This window comes from Rhineura floridana, chromosome 7 (assembly GCF_030035675.1).
Source record: "Rhineura floridana isolate rRhiFlo1 chromosome 7, rRhiFlo1.hap2, whole genome shotgun sequence".
Classification (NCBI taxonomy): Eukaryota; Metazoa; Chordata; class Lepidosauria; order Squamata; family Rhineuridae; genus Rhineura; species Rhineura floridana.
Genome location: NC_084486.1, coordinates 64,290,621 through 64,308,366, shown reverse-complemented (window position 1 = coordinate 64,308,366; position 17,746 = coordinate 64,290,621). Strand labels below are relative to the sequence as shown.

Genomic DNA, 17,746 nt, shown 5'->3' with positions numbered 1-17,746 from the left:
TAGTTCAATGGGACTTACTCCCAGGTAAGTTGGTATAGGACTGCATCCTTAGGGCCTCTTTTAGTGCAGGCCTTGGAGCTAAGGTAGAATGCTCCCTCTCTTAGGACTGCAGCCTAAATCTCAATTGATAGCATATTTCTTAGAAGTACATTCCACTGAAATAAATCAGTAACCAGTAAGTAAGTACATTTCTAGGAGGTCTCTCCATGTTGGCCAACTTCTGAAATATGCAACCAGATGGACACAACTAATACTGTTTTTTATTTCTTTTAGGCCACCAATACAAACCAACCTTGGGCCACCTCCACCAAGACCTCCTTTACGACCACCAATCCCACCAAGACCTGTTTTCTCAACTGCATCCTTGAGGAATTCTCAAGGGATTTAGAAGGACACCTTGAGCATACTAGGAAGAAATGTGCCAGTGCTAAACCTGTTACATATTTTTGAAAGTATTATTTTTATTACTATACAAGTGAAGACCTCATTTTCATTGCTATAAGGCTGATAAAACAATAACTAAAGAATAAGGGGGATATTTTTTCTAAATCAGTAGATAGGTTAAGACTGCCTTAATTATTAGACCACAGAATGCTGTTTATTAGTCCTGTTAGCCATGTCAGATATATATACATCCAACACAGGGCCAAACAGCATATAACGCTAAATGCATAATTAGAAATCATGTCAGGTTATCAAAATTTAATACCATTTTTAATTTAATAGAAGGCACGGGATGATTTGCATTGGAATCGTAGCACATTAAAAGGGGTGATCCTGATTAAAATAACACCCACCCAAGACATAGATATTAATGTTGTAGGAAAAAAGGTCCCATTGGTGTCAATGGGAACTTTCACCCTAATAGCAGGGAGGGGCTATTTTCATCAGGATCATAGTGGAGGAATGAAGGGTTAAACCTCCCCTATGCTGCAATGTTGCTGAAAATCACTCCTCCACATGCACATACATACATCTACATACATATATCTGATTTCTAATGATGCATTTAGCATTACGTATAGTTTGTTCCACAGCCTGCTGTGAATTGTTCCTTAACATTCAGCTGCTGCTCTAAATATAAACAAAAAATGTGAATTAAATATAAATGAAGGAGGAGAAAGGCCTACTTTTAAAAGGCAGTGGTTATATTAACACTTTTCCAATGTGCTAATATAGCAGTTTCTTACATTGCTCCAATTCAGTAAGGGGTGGTCAACCCAAGGAAGCAGCCACCTGTGGATTGATGGTTCTTTTGAACTGGGAGCATACAAACAAAAGGGAACTGCATGTAAGTGGAGCCTACAATGAAAAATCTTGGGAGTGGGGTATTTTTATACATCCTGTGTGCATCACTCACATGGTTGGCAATGTCAATATCAATCTGGCTGAGGAAAGGGACTGATTCCAACCCAGTTTGTTCTTCAGCAAGTAATTGGTATTCAAGCTCACAGTTAAGTTCCAAAATAAATGGGTTTTTAAATATGCCTTTTTACCCTGACATAGGCAACACACTTATAGATGGAGGATCCGGCCTTCCATTTCTGTATTGTAAACCGGGGGGGGGGGTGGACTACACATGGTCCTTATTTACTTTTACTATATAGGAGTTCAGATCTTGGTTACAATATTGTACTATGTGACAGCCAAAATCATACCTATTTACAGCCTTTCCATAATGTTTTATTTTGGCAGTGAAGGAATGTACAATTTGACTACTGTGAATGTGTTATCTTTAGAATCAATAAATTATTTATAAGGGTATTTATTTGAATAAAGGACTTCACTGCTTTCACTCTACTAGGACAAGCCTACATATATTTGCTCAGAAGTCCGCTATATTCAGTGGGCTTATTCCCAGGCAAGTATATATAGGATTGCAGCCTTTGTTGCATTTGACAAAATATAACATTTCAGCATGCAACCTTATAACATTGAAGGATCATAAGGCCTGGACTATTCAGAGGATTCGATATTCATTAAACTTTAAAAATTGCTATATTTGTAGCACTCTTCAAGGCAAGTTTGGCAAAAAATTGATTGACTTTGATTAACTTTGTTTTGCATCCTCACTATATTACGTCCTCTTTAAATGAAATACCAGAATCATGTCTAGTTATAACTGGTGCTTGGATAAATGTTTATGAATGAGATATGTTTTGTAAATTCACAAATGAAAAAATGTTTGTTCCATTTTATTTTAAGAAATTTTAGAAACTGCTTAATGAAGAATTCTAGGTAGTGTACATAAAACAATAAAATATCAATTATATACACATAAAATCAGCAGAATTTAAAAACAAGTAATATATAACTAAATTATATTTCCAGATAGGCTTGCTAAAATAGCAGGCATCTAAAATAGTAAGATACCTGCTAAATGCTAATAGGCAGGGAGTTCCAAAAAATAGGTACTGCTACACTTAAAAAATGACTCAGAGAGATATACAGATCTTCCCACATATGTTTTAGAATGTGTGCATTTTACCTAAGCACTTTAGTCTATAATCCAGGCTTGCATAACATGTGACCCACCAGCTATGGGATGTAGCCTACTACCTGATGCTTAACACAGCACCCCCACCCCGTGTTGGTTAGTCTCAGGAAGACAGCAAATAAAGGAGATTTATCAAGCCTCTGGTTGGCCATCACAGATAGCTGGTGGGCTTTGCTGAGTCACAATTTGCATTGGCCTGCTCTATGCCAGAATCTTCAGATGCTTTCAGATGGGTACTTTGTATCACAAGCGGATCATTCAGATCCATTTTTTTCTGTGTGCACGTTAAGCTTCCACATGTTCTGCTCTTCCAGTTGTGAATATTTGTTGCTACTCCACCACTTGCAGAAATGTGCCTGGGCTGTTTTGTTTTTGTAGAGCCTTGCTATGGGCGGTATAAAAATTGAATTAAATAAATAAATAAATAAATCACTCCTCCTGGCTTCCCTTGCCTTTTTCTGTTCTTGGCATGGTGCACACAGAGATACTTGCACCCATTTTTTTTTAAAAAAAAGTTACCTACCACAAGTGTGCAATTGCAAACATTACTAGTCCTTAGTGATCATGTTTCACATTAGGCTAAAAGGAGGGTTTTGCAGCAGGGGGAAGCATATCTATTTCCATTTGGGTTTTAAAAAGCAAAATTAATATTGAGGACTTGAGTAAGAGAGTGATATTTAGCTATAGCAATCTGTTGTTTGGTTTGACAGGGTCGGGTGGGAGGCAATATCCAAAAACCTTAGCACAATTCCACATTCCTTCACCCACCCCAAAAACATAGGAAGAATGAAATACCAAATTTATGTTAAAGGTCTTCCAGAAGCCCATCATTATTAGTAGTATGTACTGTATGTATGTACTGTAATTACAGTCTCTGAGGTAATCTCCCACATTTACTGTGTGGAGCACTTGAAAGAACAGCTCCCCCAATCTGGGCTGCTGAAATTTGGGTGCAGCAACCAGTGAAAATAGGTGTCTTAAATTTGGAATTGGGGTTACCAGAAACAAAGTAGTTAGGTGAGAAGCAAACAGGAGCATGAGTGTGGCATTAGAGACCACCCACTATACGTGACAAATTGACCACTTTCCCCCCTCCCCATACTCTAATAAGCTTTCGTATCAGCAGTGACTGATTGCAAGTTATTTTTTTCCTTTCAGATTTTCCATGGTAGGGAGAAATTCAGATTAAATGTTTAAAAGTTTGGGTATTTTGATGACAATGACATCATACATGCATGAGTAGTACCAATTCCACAAAACAATTTCCATCAAAGCGCCCTACACAAAGATATCTTCAAAGTTTTGGCAAAATTTTAATGTTCACTTTAGTTTTGTGTTCAGAAAGAAAAGGTAGTAGTATGGTGTTGCACATAAAGGACATTTTTTAAACAGGAACACACAATTTTAATGTTTATATAGTCTGGGAAATTCCACATCCACAGTTTAGCTCACTTTTCTGAGACTAAAGGAACAAAGGAATCTGAAACTCCAACAGAAATCAAACTTCCTTTTTGTACCACTAAATTTTCTAATATATAACAATTTTATCTGCAATTTTGCACAAATCACTATGGAATGCTGGTATAAAAATCTGTTACTTTACATAGTCATATTTGGATGGCAAACCTTGTTAACTATTTTGGAAAAAATAAAATATCTTACTATGTAAATTGCAGATATTTTTATTGTAAGCTGGTAATATATTAACACTAACAACTCTTTAGGAATCATTAACACGTTATTTGTTTTTGTATAATAGAACAATACACTTTCATAAAAAACAACTTACAGCACCATCCTACGAATGTCTAGTCTGAAGAATACCTTTTCTAATGATCCCTAGCATGGAATTTACCTTTTTCACAGCCGCTGCACACTGGGTCAACATCTTCATCGAGCTATCCACGATGACCCCAAGATTTCATTTCTGGTCAGTCACTGCCAATTGAGACCCTATGAGTCTATATATGTCCCCCTTTAGGATGCACACCTTAATGTGGTGAGGAGGTTTGAGAGTGCTGAAGAAGCTGAGAGCAATGCCATCAGGGGACTAGACTCCTAGCAGGGGCACCCAATGCGGAATGGTCAAAGCTGAGACACCAGACTAAAATGCATCCAAACTCAGAGGAAGGCAAAAGCAAACCACCTCTGAATACCTCTTACCATGAAAACCTTATGAACAGAGTATCCAAAATGCAACAAGAGATAGTACTGGAAGATGAGACCCCCAGGTCAGAAGGCACTCACCGAGCTACTGGGGAAGAACAAAGGACAAGTACGAGTAGCGCTGTGACTGCAGCTGGGTCAAACCTGAAAGGAAGCCCAGAGGCTGATGCACACAGATGTGAAAAGAGAGTCTGGAGTTGTACGACGCACACAATAGGAACATGGAATGTGAGAAGCATGAACCAGGGAAAGTTAGAAATTGTCAAGCAAGAAATGGAACATATCAACATTACGATACTTGGCGTGAGTGAATTAAAATGGACGGGAATGGGACATTTTGAATCAGGCAACTACAAAATATTTTATGCAGGAAATGAGAAATCAAGAAGAAACAGGGTTGCTTTAATAGTGAGAAGTGATGTAGCAAAACCAATTAGGAGTTACAACGCAAAGTCTGAGCAAGTGATATCAATGAGATTAAACAAGAAACAGGCCCCAGCTGACAAAGGGTCAAGGCGAGTTAAGCAGCAGAGCGCGGAGGCCAGGGCTCCCCACTCTGCCCATCTGTTCCCTCACCTCAACTAAACCGCAGTCCCCAACCCATTGACGTAATAAACCTTAAACAAAACTATGCAGGTAAGAAGCCAGCAGGGGTGTGGGGGCTTTCCAGTGTTTTGCACTGCCTGCAGCATGTACGACTATCTGCCTGTTGGACAGAAGTCGTGGGTGTGCTCTCAGTGCAATGAGCTCCTGGCTCTCCGGGAACGACTTCATTTCCTTGAAGCCAAGGTGGCTGACCTGGAAAAGCTGAGAGAGGCAGAGAGGTGTGTGGAGGAGGCCTTCAGGGACGTTATAGCTGTGTCCCACTCCAAGGATGATAGCTCTTCTGCTATCATGGAGAACGATGGGGAAGGAGAGCATCCAGCTGAGGAAGAGGGAAACGATCCCTTAGAAGGGACCCATTCCTTGGGGGATGAGCAGCTATCTTCTTGTGCCGAGGATATATCTCCGGGGGGTGGAGGGATCCTTGTAGTGGGTGATTCGATCATTAGGAACATAGACAGTGGGGTGTGTGATGGGCGTGCAGACCGCAAGGTGTTTTGCCTGCCTGGTGCGAAGGTTGCGGATATCGCCCGTCCTTTAGATAGTTTGATAGACAGTGCTGGGGAGGAGTCAGTGGTCATGGTGCATGTTGGCACCAACGACATGGGGAAATGCAGCCATGAGGTCCTGGAAGCAAAATTTAGGTTGCTAGGTAGGATGCTGAAAGCTAGGACCTCCAAGGTGGCTTTCTCTGAAATGCTACCGGTTCCATGCGCAGACCAGCCAGACAGGCACAGCTTTGCAGTCTCAATGCGTGGATGAGACGATAGTGTCGGGTGGAAGGGTTTGGATTTGTTAGGCACTGGGGAACATTTTGGCACAAGCCGGGCCTGTACAAAAGGGACGGGCTCCACTTGAACCAGAATGGAACCAGACTGCTGGCACTTAAAATTAAAAAGGTGGCAGAGCAGCTTTTAAACTGACTGAGGGGGGAAACCCAACAGGAGCTGAGGAAGGTCCAGTTCGGAATAAACCTCCCCCCTGGGATAAAGACCAAAGAAATGATGAAATTTTAAAAGGGGTGGGCCTAGAAGTAGGCATTGTGAGAGCAGGGGCACAGGATATAAATCCAAAAGGGCAAAATTACCAGGGGCCAAACCACAAGTGCCAAAGACACTTGAAGAAAGACACTGCTTACAAGTGCCTGTACGCTAATGCTAGGAGCCTCCAAACCAAGATGGGAGAACTGGAGTGCTTGGTCTTAGAGGAGAGCATTGATATAGTGAGCATAACGGAGACCTGGTGGAATGGAGAAAACCAGTGAGATACGGTTATCCTTGGATATAAACTATATCGGAAGGACAGGGAAGGACGTACTGGTGGCGGAGTCGCTCTATACGTGAAAGAAGGCATTGAATCCAGCAAGCTGGAAACCCCAAAAGAGGCAGACTCCTCCACAGAATCGTTGTGGGTGGTGATACCATGCCCCAGGAGGGGCTTAATACTGGGAACGATCTATCGTCCCCCTGATCAAAATGCTCAGGGAGACCTTGAGATGAGATATGAAATTGAGGAAGCATCCAAACTAGGAAATGTGGTAGTAATGGGTGATTTCAACTACCCCAGACATAGACTGGCCGCATATGTGTTCCAGTCATGACAAAGAAGCAAAATTTCTAGATATTCTAAATGACTATTCCCTAGACCAGTTGGTCATGGAACCGACCAGAGGGACGGCAACCCTGGACTTAATCCTCAGTGGGGACTGGGACCTGGTGCGAGATGTAAGTGTTGTTGAACCGATTGGGAGCAGTGACCATAGTGCTATTAAATTAAACATACATGTAAATGGCCAATTGCCAAGAAAATCCAACACGGTCACATTTGACTTCAAAAGAGGAAACTTCACAAAAATGAGGGGATTGGTAAAAAGAAAGCTTAAAAACAAAGTCCAGAGGGTCACATCACTCGAAAATGCTTGGAGGTTGTTTAAAAACACTATATTAGAAGCTCGAAGGGTGACTTAGCCTGTGCCTGCTTTTGAGACGGGCTCCTGCCTCAAAAGAAGCTTATTCAGATATATCAGTCAGTTTTTTCTTTTTTTTTTGACTGATTAAATTTCTCCCGGGTAGGGAGAAACGAAGAGATTAACCTCAAAGCCTATTTTTGTTGGGACGACCAGATCTCATTAATTTATGGGACGAGGTCCAGCCGACGAAGGTGGGACGGATTTTCAACAGCAAGCTCTATCTGTTAAAGCGAACGTTCATCTTATCTTCTAAGAGAGAACGCACTAACAGGCAAGCACCCTTCTTTCTATATTTTTCTTTTACTTGACTTAAATTGTTGCTGTTTAAAAGAGATTTGCCAGATTGATCGGTTTTTGACATCTCACTGGGGAGCCGTAACTTCTCTCTGCTACGCACTAATTAATAGCTTATCTCTGTTTTTGTTGCAAAAAGCTGTCCTGGATTTGCATTCTAAAGATATACACAGAAGAGGGATTTCTATTCCAGATTTTTATTTTGAAAAATATTATACTGTTTTGAGACTACTCTCTTTTTGGTCTATTTTATTTTGACGAATCTGTTTCTTGACGATTGCCATTAATTGTTTCGATCCTGGGAACTGCATTTTGTTTACTTAACTATTGGAGAGATAAGGCTGTCTGCTCTGTTTATACTGTGATGTCACCAAGTTTGGAGTATTAACCCAATTGTTGCTGAAATAAGAAGTGGTTTTCCTATATTTTTCTTTTAAAATGGCAATTAAGAAAGTGGCTGAGAATCTGGAAATAACTATGTTTCAGAAAATAATGGATGAGATTGAGATAATGAAAATTGAATTGAGTAAAATGAAGCAGGAGATTAAAGATATAAGGGTCCCTGTGAGAGAGGTGACCCTGGAAGGGGTCCCTGTGAGAGAGGAGACCCCGGAGATTGGAACAGGGGTCCCTGTGAGAGAGGAGACCCTGGAGACTGGAATAGGGGTCCCTGTGAGAGAGGAGATCCCGGAGATTGGAACAAACGTGGAACAGGAACAAGATTTGGAGTCTATGGACTTTAGAAATAAAATCTATTGTTTGGAACTCAATGTTATCTCTGAAGAAATTAATGAAGATTCTAGAGATAAAGTTATCAATGGCATGGATTATCTTCTGGACTGGAATGATGTGATGGAGCCCAACATAGAGAAAATCTATGGAATTAACTGCAGCCATGTGACAATGGAAAAACTTTTAAGAGATGACCCAGTGTATTTTGAAAAAAAGAACAGAGATATGATTTTACAGCAGTATTTCAGCAACCTATTCAGAATGGATGGCAAGAAAATATTTGGGATAGAGGTAATTCCCATCAGACTCTTACTATATGACTATGGCTTTGACAGCAAGATTATTATGGAATACTGATAATGGAAGATTGGATATTGAAATTACTGGACTTAACAAGACTACTGAAGATGGAAGATGGAAAATGGAACTAATAGAGATAATAGAACAATGGCTACTGAAATTACTTAACCTAACAGATTCTGATGTGATGGATTAATTGAAATGTTTATTTTGACTATGGTTATGACAATAAGATTATCATAATTAGTAATGAGATGGATTAATCGATATGCTTATCTGGAAAAAAAAATTGATAGATATATTTCTTAAAGAATTGAAACCTCTTTATCATATGTGGTGGTCATGTAAAAAGGCAAAACTATTCTGGGCACAGATAGGCAGGAAGATGCAAAAAATTTTAAAAATAAATATTCAGTCAAAACCAGAATTTTTTTTATTGGGCTTTATGGATAAACAAATAGAAAAGAAATATGGAAGAATAATATTATATATGATTACGGCAGCAAGATTATTATATGCACAAAAGTGGAAAATGGATTCAATACCAACAATGGAAGAATGGCTATTGAAATTAATGGACTTAGTAGAAATGGATAAATTGACGTGTTTACTTAGAGAAAAATCGACAGATACATTCCTTAAGGATTGGAAGCCTCTCTTAGACTTTTTGTCGAAAGATCAAAATAAAATGATGATACTGGGATTTGATGATTAATTAAGACAGCTTATGGAGAAAAGGGATTTTGTATGTATATATATTAAGGGACAGGTTTGATGTATATTATATACTTATAGCTGATCTGTGACAAATCGGAAGTCAACCATTTTATTTTCATTTTTTGTTGTAATATTGTTATGTTTTTTCTTACTTTGTTTTGTTTGTTTTTGGAAAAATTTGAATAAAAATTATATAAAAAAAAAAAAAAGAAACCTCTCTTTGACTTTTTGTGGAAAGAATAAAGTAATGTTTATGAGATTCGATGATTAAGTAAGATAACTACTGGAGGAAAGTGATTTTATAATATGACTTAAGAGACAGGATTGTTATATATTATAGACTTATAACTGATTTGATCTTTGACAAATGGGAAGTCAATATTTTACTCTTTATTTTTTATTTTTGTTTTTTTTTTTTCTTTTTTTCCTTTTGTTTAACTATTTTTGATTTTGTTTTTTGTCTTTGAATGTTTTATGATTTTGTTTTGTATGTTTTATGAAAATCTGAATAAAAATTATTGAAAAAAAAAAAAAAAACACTATATTAGAAGCTCAACTGGAGTGCATACCGCAGATCAGAAAAGGTACCGGCAGGGCCAAGAAGATGCCAACATGGTTAACGAGCAAAGTCAAGGAAGCTCTTAGAGGCAAAAAGTCTTCCTTCAGAAAATGGAAGTCTTGTCCAAATGAAGCAAATAAAAAAGAACACAAACTCTGGCAAAAGAAATGCAAGAAGACAATAAAGGATGCTAAAAAAGAATTTGAGGAGCACATTGCTAAGAACATAAAAACCAACAACAAAAAATTCTATCAATACATTCAAAGCAGGAGACCATCTAGGAAGGCGATTGGACCCTTGGATGATAAGGGAGTCAAAGGTGTACTAAAGAACGATGGGATTGCAGAGAAGCTAAATGAATTCTTTGCATCTGTCTTCACAGTGGAACATATAGGGCAGATCCCTGAACCTGAACTAACATTTGCAGGAAGGGATTCTGAGGAACTGAGACAAATAGTGGTAACGAGAGAGGAAGTTCTAGGCTTAATGGACAATATAAAAACTCAGAAATCACCAGGCCCGGATGGCATCCACCCGAGAGTTCTCAAAGAACTCAGATGTGAAATTGCTGATCTGCTAACTAAAATATGTAACTTGTCCCTCAGGTCCTCCGCCGTGCCTGAGGACTGGAAAGTGGCAAATGTAATGCCAATATTCAAAAAGGGATCCAGAGGGGATCCCGGAAATTACAGGCCAGTTAGCTTAACTTCTGTCCCTGGAAAACTGGTAGAAAGTATTATTAAAGCTAGATTAACTAAGCACATTGAAGAACAAGCTTTGCTGAAGCAGAGCCAGCATGGCTTCTGCAAGGGAAAGTCCTGTCTCAGTAACCTATTAGAATTCTTTGAGAGTGTCAACAAGCATATAGATAGAGATGATCCAGTGGACATAGTAGACTTTCAAAAAGCATTTGACAAGGTACCTCACCAAAGACTTCTGAGGAAGCTTAGCAGTCATGGAATAAGAGGAGAGGTCCTCTTGTGGATAAGGGATTGGTTAAGAAGCAGAAAGCAAAGAGTAGGAATAAACGGACAGTTCTCCCAATGGAGGGCTGTAGAAAGTGGAGTCCCTCAAGGATTAGTATTGGGACCTGTACTTTTCAACTTGTTCATTAATGACCTAGAATTAGGAGTGAGCAGTGAAGTGGCCACGTTTGCTGACGACGCTAAATTGTTCAGGGTTGTTAAAACAAAAAGGGATTGCGAAGAGCTCCAAAAAGACCTCTCCAAACTGAGTGAATGGGCGGAAAAATGGCAAATGCAATTCAATATAAACAAATGTAAAATTATGCATATTGGAGCAAAAAATCTGAATTTCACATATACGCTCATGGGGTCTGAACTGGCGGTGACCGACCAGGAGAGAGACCTCAGGGTTGTAGTGGACAGCACGATGAAAATGTCGACCCAGTGTGCAGCAGCTGTGAAAAAGGCAAATTCCATGCTAGGAATAATTAGGAAAGGTATTGAAAATAAAACAGCCGATATCATAATGCCGTTGTATAAATCTATGGTGCGGCCGCATTTGGAATACTGTGTACAGTTCTGGTTGCCTCATCTCAAAAAGGATATTATAGAGTTGGAAAAGGTTCAGAAGAGGGCAACCAGAATGATCAAGGGGATGGAGCAACTCCCTTATGAGGAAAGGTTGCAGCATTTGGGGCTTTTTAGTTTAGAGAAAAGGCGGGTCAGAGGAGACATGATAGAAGAGTATAAAATTATGCATGGCATTGAGAAAGTGGATAGAGAAAAGTTCTTCTCCCTCTCTCATAATACTAGAACTCGTGGACATTCAAAGAAGCTGAATGTTGGAAGATTCAGGACAGACAAAAGGAAGTACTTCTTTACTCAGCGCATAGTTAAACTATGGAATTTGCTCCCACAAGATGCAGTAATGGCCACCAGCTTGGATGGCTTTAAAAGAAGATTAGACAAATTCATGGAGGACAGGGCTATCAATGGCTACTAGCCATGATGGCTGTGCTGTGCCACCCTAGTCAGAAGCAGCATGCTTCTGAAAACCAGTTGCCGGAAGCCTCAGGAGAGGAGAGTGTTCTTGCACTCAGGTCCTGCTTGCAGGCTTCCCCCAGGCACCTGGTTGGCCACTGTGAGAACAGGATGCTGGACTAGATGGGCCACTGGCCTGATCCAGCAGGCTCTTCTTATGTTCTTATATCAATATAACCATCATCCAAGACTACGCTCCAACATCAAACACAGAAGAAGAAGAATTGGAGAGATTTTACGCAGAAGTACAGGAGGAAACTGATAACACACCAAAACAAGATATGATGATAATCATGGGGGACTGGAATGCAAAAGTAGGGAACAGAGCAGAACTAGGAATTGTGGGGAAATGAGGCTTAGGAGACAGACATGAAGCAGGAGAAAGACTTATTGGATTCTGTGAAGCCAATAATTTGTTTCTTGCAAACACATTTTTTGAGCAACCGAAAAGACGACTATACATGTGGACATCACCAGATGGTCAATATAGGAATCAAACTGATTATATAATTGGCAACAGAAGATGGAGAAGTTCCATACTTTCTGCAAAAACAAGACCAGGAGCAGACTGGTCGTATTGAAAATCAGAGTAAAGCTAAAGAAGAACAACAAAACAATCATAATGCCAAAATAGAATTTAAGTAACACCCCGGAAGAATATAAAGATCAAATAAGGAACAGATTTGAGGCTTTAAACTTAGTTGACAGAGAGCCAGAAGAACTATGGACTGAAGTCAGAGACGTTATCAGGAAAGAATGCAAAAAGACAATACCTCTAGTTAAAAAGAGAGGAAGACCTCAATGGATGACTGAGGAAACTCTTGAAATGGTTAAAGAGTGGAAAGCAAAAGCAAAGGGAGATAGAAACATGTTCAGAACCCTAAATGCAACAATACAGCGACTAGTATGTAGGAACAAAAAACTATTACAATAGTTATTGTATAGAAATAGAAGAGGACAACAAAAAGGGTAGAACAAGAGCCCTATTCCAAAAGATTAGAGAAATGAAAAGGAAATTTAAACCAAGAGTACAGTTGGTGAATAATCAACAGGGAACACACTGACTGACCGAGATGAAATAAGAGGAAGGTGGAAGCAGTACACTGAAGATCTCTATAAAAGAGATGCCAGGATGACAGATTCATTCACGGAGGAACCGTACAATGAAGAACCAGAAATTTTAGAATGTGAGGTGAAAGCTGCTCTTAAAATACTTGGAAGAAAAAAATCACGAAGAACAGATAGCATACCAATAGAGTTGCTACAATCTACTGAGACTGAATCTGTCCAAATTTTGACAAACATTTGTCAAGAAATATGGAAAACTGAACAATGGCCCACAGACTGGAAGCATTCAATATATATCCCACTTCCAAAGAAAGAGAAGCCCAGGGAATGCAGTAATTATCGAACTATTGCCTTAATATCCCATGCAAGTAAAGTGATGCTCAAGATTCTACAACAAAGGCTCTTACAATATATGGAGCGAGAAATGCCAGATGTCCAAGCTGGATTTAGAAAGGGAAGAGGCACCAGAGATCATATTGCAAACATACATTGAATAATCGAATGGAGCAAGGAATTTCATAAGAAAATCATAGAATCATAGAATAGTAGAGTTGGAAGGGGCCTACTCTGTGCTTTATAGATTACAGCAAATCCTTTGACTGTGTAGATCATGAAAAACTATGGAATGCTTTAAAAGCAATGGGGGTGCCACAGCATCTGATTGTCCTGATGCGCAACCTATACTCTGGACAAGAGGCTACTGTAAGAACAGAATCAGTAGAAACCAATTGGTTCCCCATCGGAAATGGTGTGAGACAGGACTGTATTTTATCACCCTATTTGTTTAATCTGTACGCAGAACATCATATGGAAAGCAGGACTGGACCAAGATGAAGGAGGCATGAAAATTGGAGGGAGAAATATCAATAATTTAAGATATGCAGACAATACTATACTACTAGCAGAAACCAGTAATGATGTGAAAGGAATGCTGATGAAAGTTAAAGAAGAAAGCACAACAGCAGGACTACAGCTGAATGTCAAAAAGACTAAAGAAATGACAACAGAAGATTTATGTAACTTTAAAGCTGACAATGAGGACATTGAACTTGTCAAGGATTATCAATACCTTGGCACAGTCATTAACCAAAATGGAGACAACAGTCAAGAAATCAGAAGAAGGGCTAGGACTGGGGAGGGCAGCTATGAGAGAACTAGAAAAGGTCCTCAAATCAAAGATTTATCACTGAACACAAAAGTCAGGATCATTCAGACCATAGTATTCCCGATCTCTATGTATGGATGTGAAAGTTGGACAGTGAAAAAAGCAGATAAGAGAAAAATCAACTGATTTGAAATGTGATGTTGGAGGAGCACTTTGTGCATACCATGGACTGAAAAAAAGACAAATAATTGGGTGTTAGAACAAATTAAACCAGAACTGTCACTAGAAGTTAAAATGATGAAACTGAGGTGATCATACTTTGTACACATAATGAGAAGAAATGATTCACTAGAAAAGACAATAATGCTGGGAAAAACAGAAGGGAGTAGAAAAAGAGGAAGACCAAACAAGAGATGGATTGATTCCAGAAAGGAATCCACAGACCTGACCCATAAGCTCATTTCAAAACAACACCTTACCAAACTTACAGTCCTGAACTCAGAAACGCTTGATTAACAACCCTCACAATGTTCATGGCGATAAACAAAACAGAGAGAACCAAGAGTTCAAAGTGTAAAAAGAGAGAGAGAAAAACTAGACCCTTTGGACTTTTTTCTGTCAGTGGTCTCATAATTTGTTGAAATTAATTAAAAATCAGCTATGTTCACAGAATCCTATTACTGACCTTGCCCCACACTTTGACCTTCATCTTCTGCAGTTTAAAAGTTAAAAAAATGCCTAGCCGATTTGTAATTAATTTAAGAAATTTAGCATTGAAGTCAATGATAAGCCTGGGCATGTTCAGTAAGAACCAACTGTCAGTGTTCTAAAAGCCAGACTCACATCTGTTTGGCTTGGCTAATCAGGGGGCCACACCAGACCTTTATCCACTTGAGACAGTCATGGCTTCCTCCAAAGAATTCTGGGAAGTGTAGTTTGTGAAGGGTGCTGAGAGGAGACTCCTATTTCCCTGACAGAGCTCCAGTGGCCAGAGTGGTTGAAGAGTCAGCTGCTTTGATTGAAGCTCTGTGAGAAGAACAGGGCGTCTCCTAGCAACTCTCAGCACCCTTCACTAACTACACTTCCCAGGATGCTTTGGGGGAAGCCATGACTGTCCAAAGTGAAATAAAGGTCTGGGGTGGATGTGTCCGTGGACAGCTTTGGTTTAAATTTGGGTGGGAGACTACATGTGCCCGCTGTAGAATAAAAAGATGGGGGAAACGCTGAAAAACAATAGTGTTCACAATGTTTTCCTTTTGGAAAGGAAAGGGGCTTCCCCTCTGCCCAGTGCCCACCCACCCATACTCCTTCTTTCTCTCCTCTTCAGTTCCCCCAGGTCAGTTTCACCTATTCTAAGCATGATTGCACAGGAGTAAATCCCACTGAACTCAAAAAGCATGCAAATGATCAAACCTCCCCTCCCCTCCCTCTTGCCCCTCCTTCTCCTTCCCCTTCCAATCCCCTCCTTCCCCATGGTCAGTTTTACCAATCTTAAGCATGATTGCATGGGAGTAAATCCCACTGAACTCAATAGCCATGCAAATGATCAAACCTCCCCTCCCCTCCTTCTCCCCCCTCCCATCACCTCCCTTTTGATGATCAAACCTCCGCTCCCCTTCCGTTATTTAGGCTGCTTGCAGGTGTTGCCACCACTCACCATATGCTCAGAGGCACATGTTACCAAATTCTTCCAAGCTACACAGCAAGTAGATTGGCCTGTGAAAGACCAACCCAAATTGTGTTTGCATTTTGACAAATTTGTAGGGCAGTACAATATCTCAGAGAGGAGGTCAGGTCTCCTGCTCCCCTGGTGTATTCACTATAGCTGCCCTATTTCCCTGCTTTTTAAAGCTTGATAAAAATATATGTTGGCTATAGGTACGTTCTTAAACCGCAAGGGTTTTTTGTCTATTAGTGAATAAAATCTTAAACTGATTGTGTCTCTCTTCTGTCAGAACCTGTCACCAAGCAACCACTGCCAAGCAAGCTTGCAACAATGTACAAAAACAAGGCCTCATGGCAGTCAGAGATCATATATCTCTTGAAACACAAACGCATATATAGCATTTCTCCATAGATGCAAAGAATCAATTTAGCTTCTCTGCAATCTCCTTATTCTGCTTTAGCACACCTTTGACTCCCTTGTCATCCAATGGTCCACCTCCCTAGACGGTCTCCTGCTTTTAATGTATTTAAATTTTGTTGTCGTTGTTAGCCTTTATGTTTTTAAAATACCCTTTGAAAGCCACGTAGTACCTAATATTTTGGCAAGTTTGCTAGACTTTGGCTGATGACACCTGCCATGGCCATTACTTTTAGTCCGCATTCTGAAAGATGTCACTGTTTATATCAGTACTAAGAGTTCAGAGGAGGTCTCAGTGGTATGGGGGACATAAGGAATGAGTTGGACAGTTAGACATGTCTTCTGGCCCTGCAAAGTGAAATTATGCCTAAATTAAAAAAAGCTGGTAAGCCAATACTATTTCAGCACACAATCAAATATACCATCTTAATATGGGTTGTATCCATTGCTACACCAGTGGAGCTCCAGTTGTGCACAGAGCGGTCCCTTGTGCCAGCAGATACTTTCCTTTATATCCTGACAAAAGAGAAAACTACCTACTTCAATCTCTTTAAGAATGGGAAGAAGAGGAGAGAGAATCTTTTAAAATAATCAAAGGATTGCTGGAGGTGCATTCCTGTGGAAATGTACATCCCACTGTGATGCAGAATTTGTTGCCCCCTCAATTTTAAAACATATGGGGGTACTAAATAGCTGGGGAGGGTCCTTTGGAATTATAAGAGTTTATAACACTTTTTTTTGGAAGCTGTGACTTGAAGCAAGTTTGCTGTAGATTTATGTACCACTAATTCAATGCATGTCTGAGAATTATGATAGGAATTACCTCCTGTGGTAAAACTTGCAAACCTGAATAAACTCCAAAATTAGTGGCAAGGAACTTGATGCTCACTGTACCTTTATTGGACTACAACGCCCGTCATCCTGACCATTGGCCAAGCTGCCTGGGACTGATGGGAGTTGGGAGTCCAACAACATTTGGAAAGGTTCACGCTTTTCCCCACACCTGTCCTAGAAGGGGTGAGGTATAATCTCAAAAGCAGCAGAGGATAAAATCCTTCCAATCTGCATATGCCAACAAGGTGACCATGGAGGCAGTGACTTCAGGTTCCACCTGCTCATCCCCCGAACTTCCGCTTCAGACGCAGCATCTCAACCCCACTGAGAATTACCAAGATAATAGGAGAGCATGCTATTGTGTAACCCGCTTAGAAGTTTTTTTTAAAAAAATTAATCAGAATACACCGTTTTCTAAATAAACTATGACAAACTCTCGCCATGGACTCGCACGCCTCCGCCTCCTCGTCCCTCACCATAGCGCCCCCCTCGCCGGCTCTCTGAAGTGTAGGGAAAACGCGCAGCGGTAGGAGTGCGCTGCCCCTCCTTTCCCCTTTCCCACTAGGTCAGGTGCAGGGGCTGGCGGTGGCCAAGCACTCCGTGGCCACCACTCGCCTGGCTCTGCCGTCCTGTGTCCTCGCGTCTCGTCAGCGGCTGCAGCTCCCACGGCACAGCTGCAGGTTAGGGTGGCCAGAAGTAAAAGAAGACGAGGCTCCTGCCCCTTTAGTAGGGGTGGTGAAGCGGGAATTTCTTGCAGTGGTGGGGTACGTAACAACCCTCCCCTGCTGAAATTCCCTTTTCTACGTCGGTATT

General features: G+C 40.3%; 1 protein-coding gene across 7 annotated transcripts in view; it reads left to right on the top strand.

Annotated features, from left to right (window-relative positions):
• The window catches only part of LOC133389001 (disintegrin and metalloproteinase domain-containing protein 9-like), a 59,133-nt gene extending 55,109 nt beyond the window's left edge, over window positions 1-4,024 (top strand). For 6 of the 7 annotated variants that reach the window (XM_061635755.1, XM_061635758.1, XM_061635760.1 and 3 more), the window contains one exon: window positions 274-4,024. In XM_061635755.1, coding sequence (XP_061491739.1) covers window positions 274-388 — 115 coding nt within the window. In that variant the 3' untranslated portion in view covers window positions 389-4,024. The remainder of the gene's footprint in view (window positions 1-273) is intronic. The other variant, XM_061635759.1, reaches the window with a different exon arrangement.
• The last annotated feature ends 13,722 nt before the right edge of the window (window positions 4,025-17,746 follow it).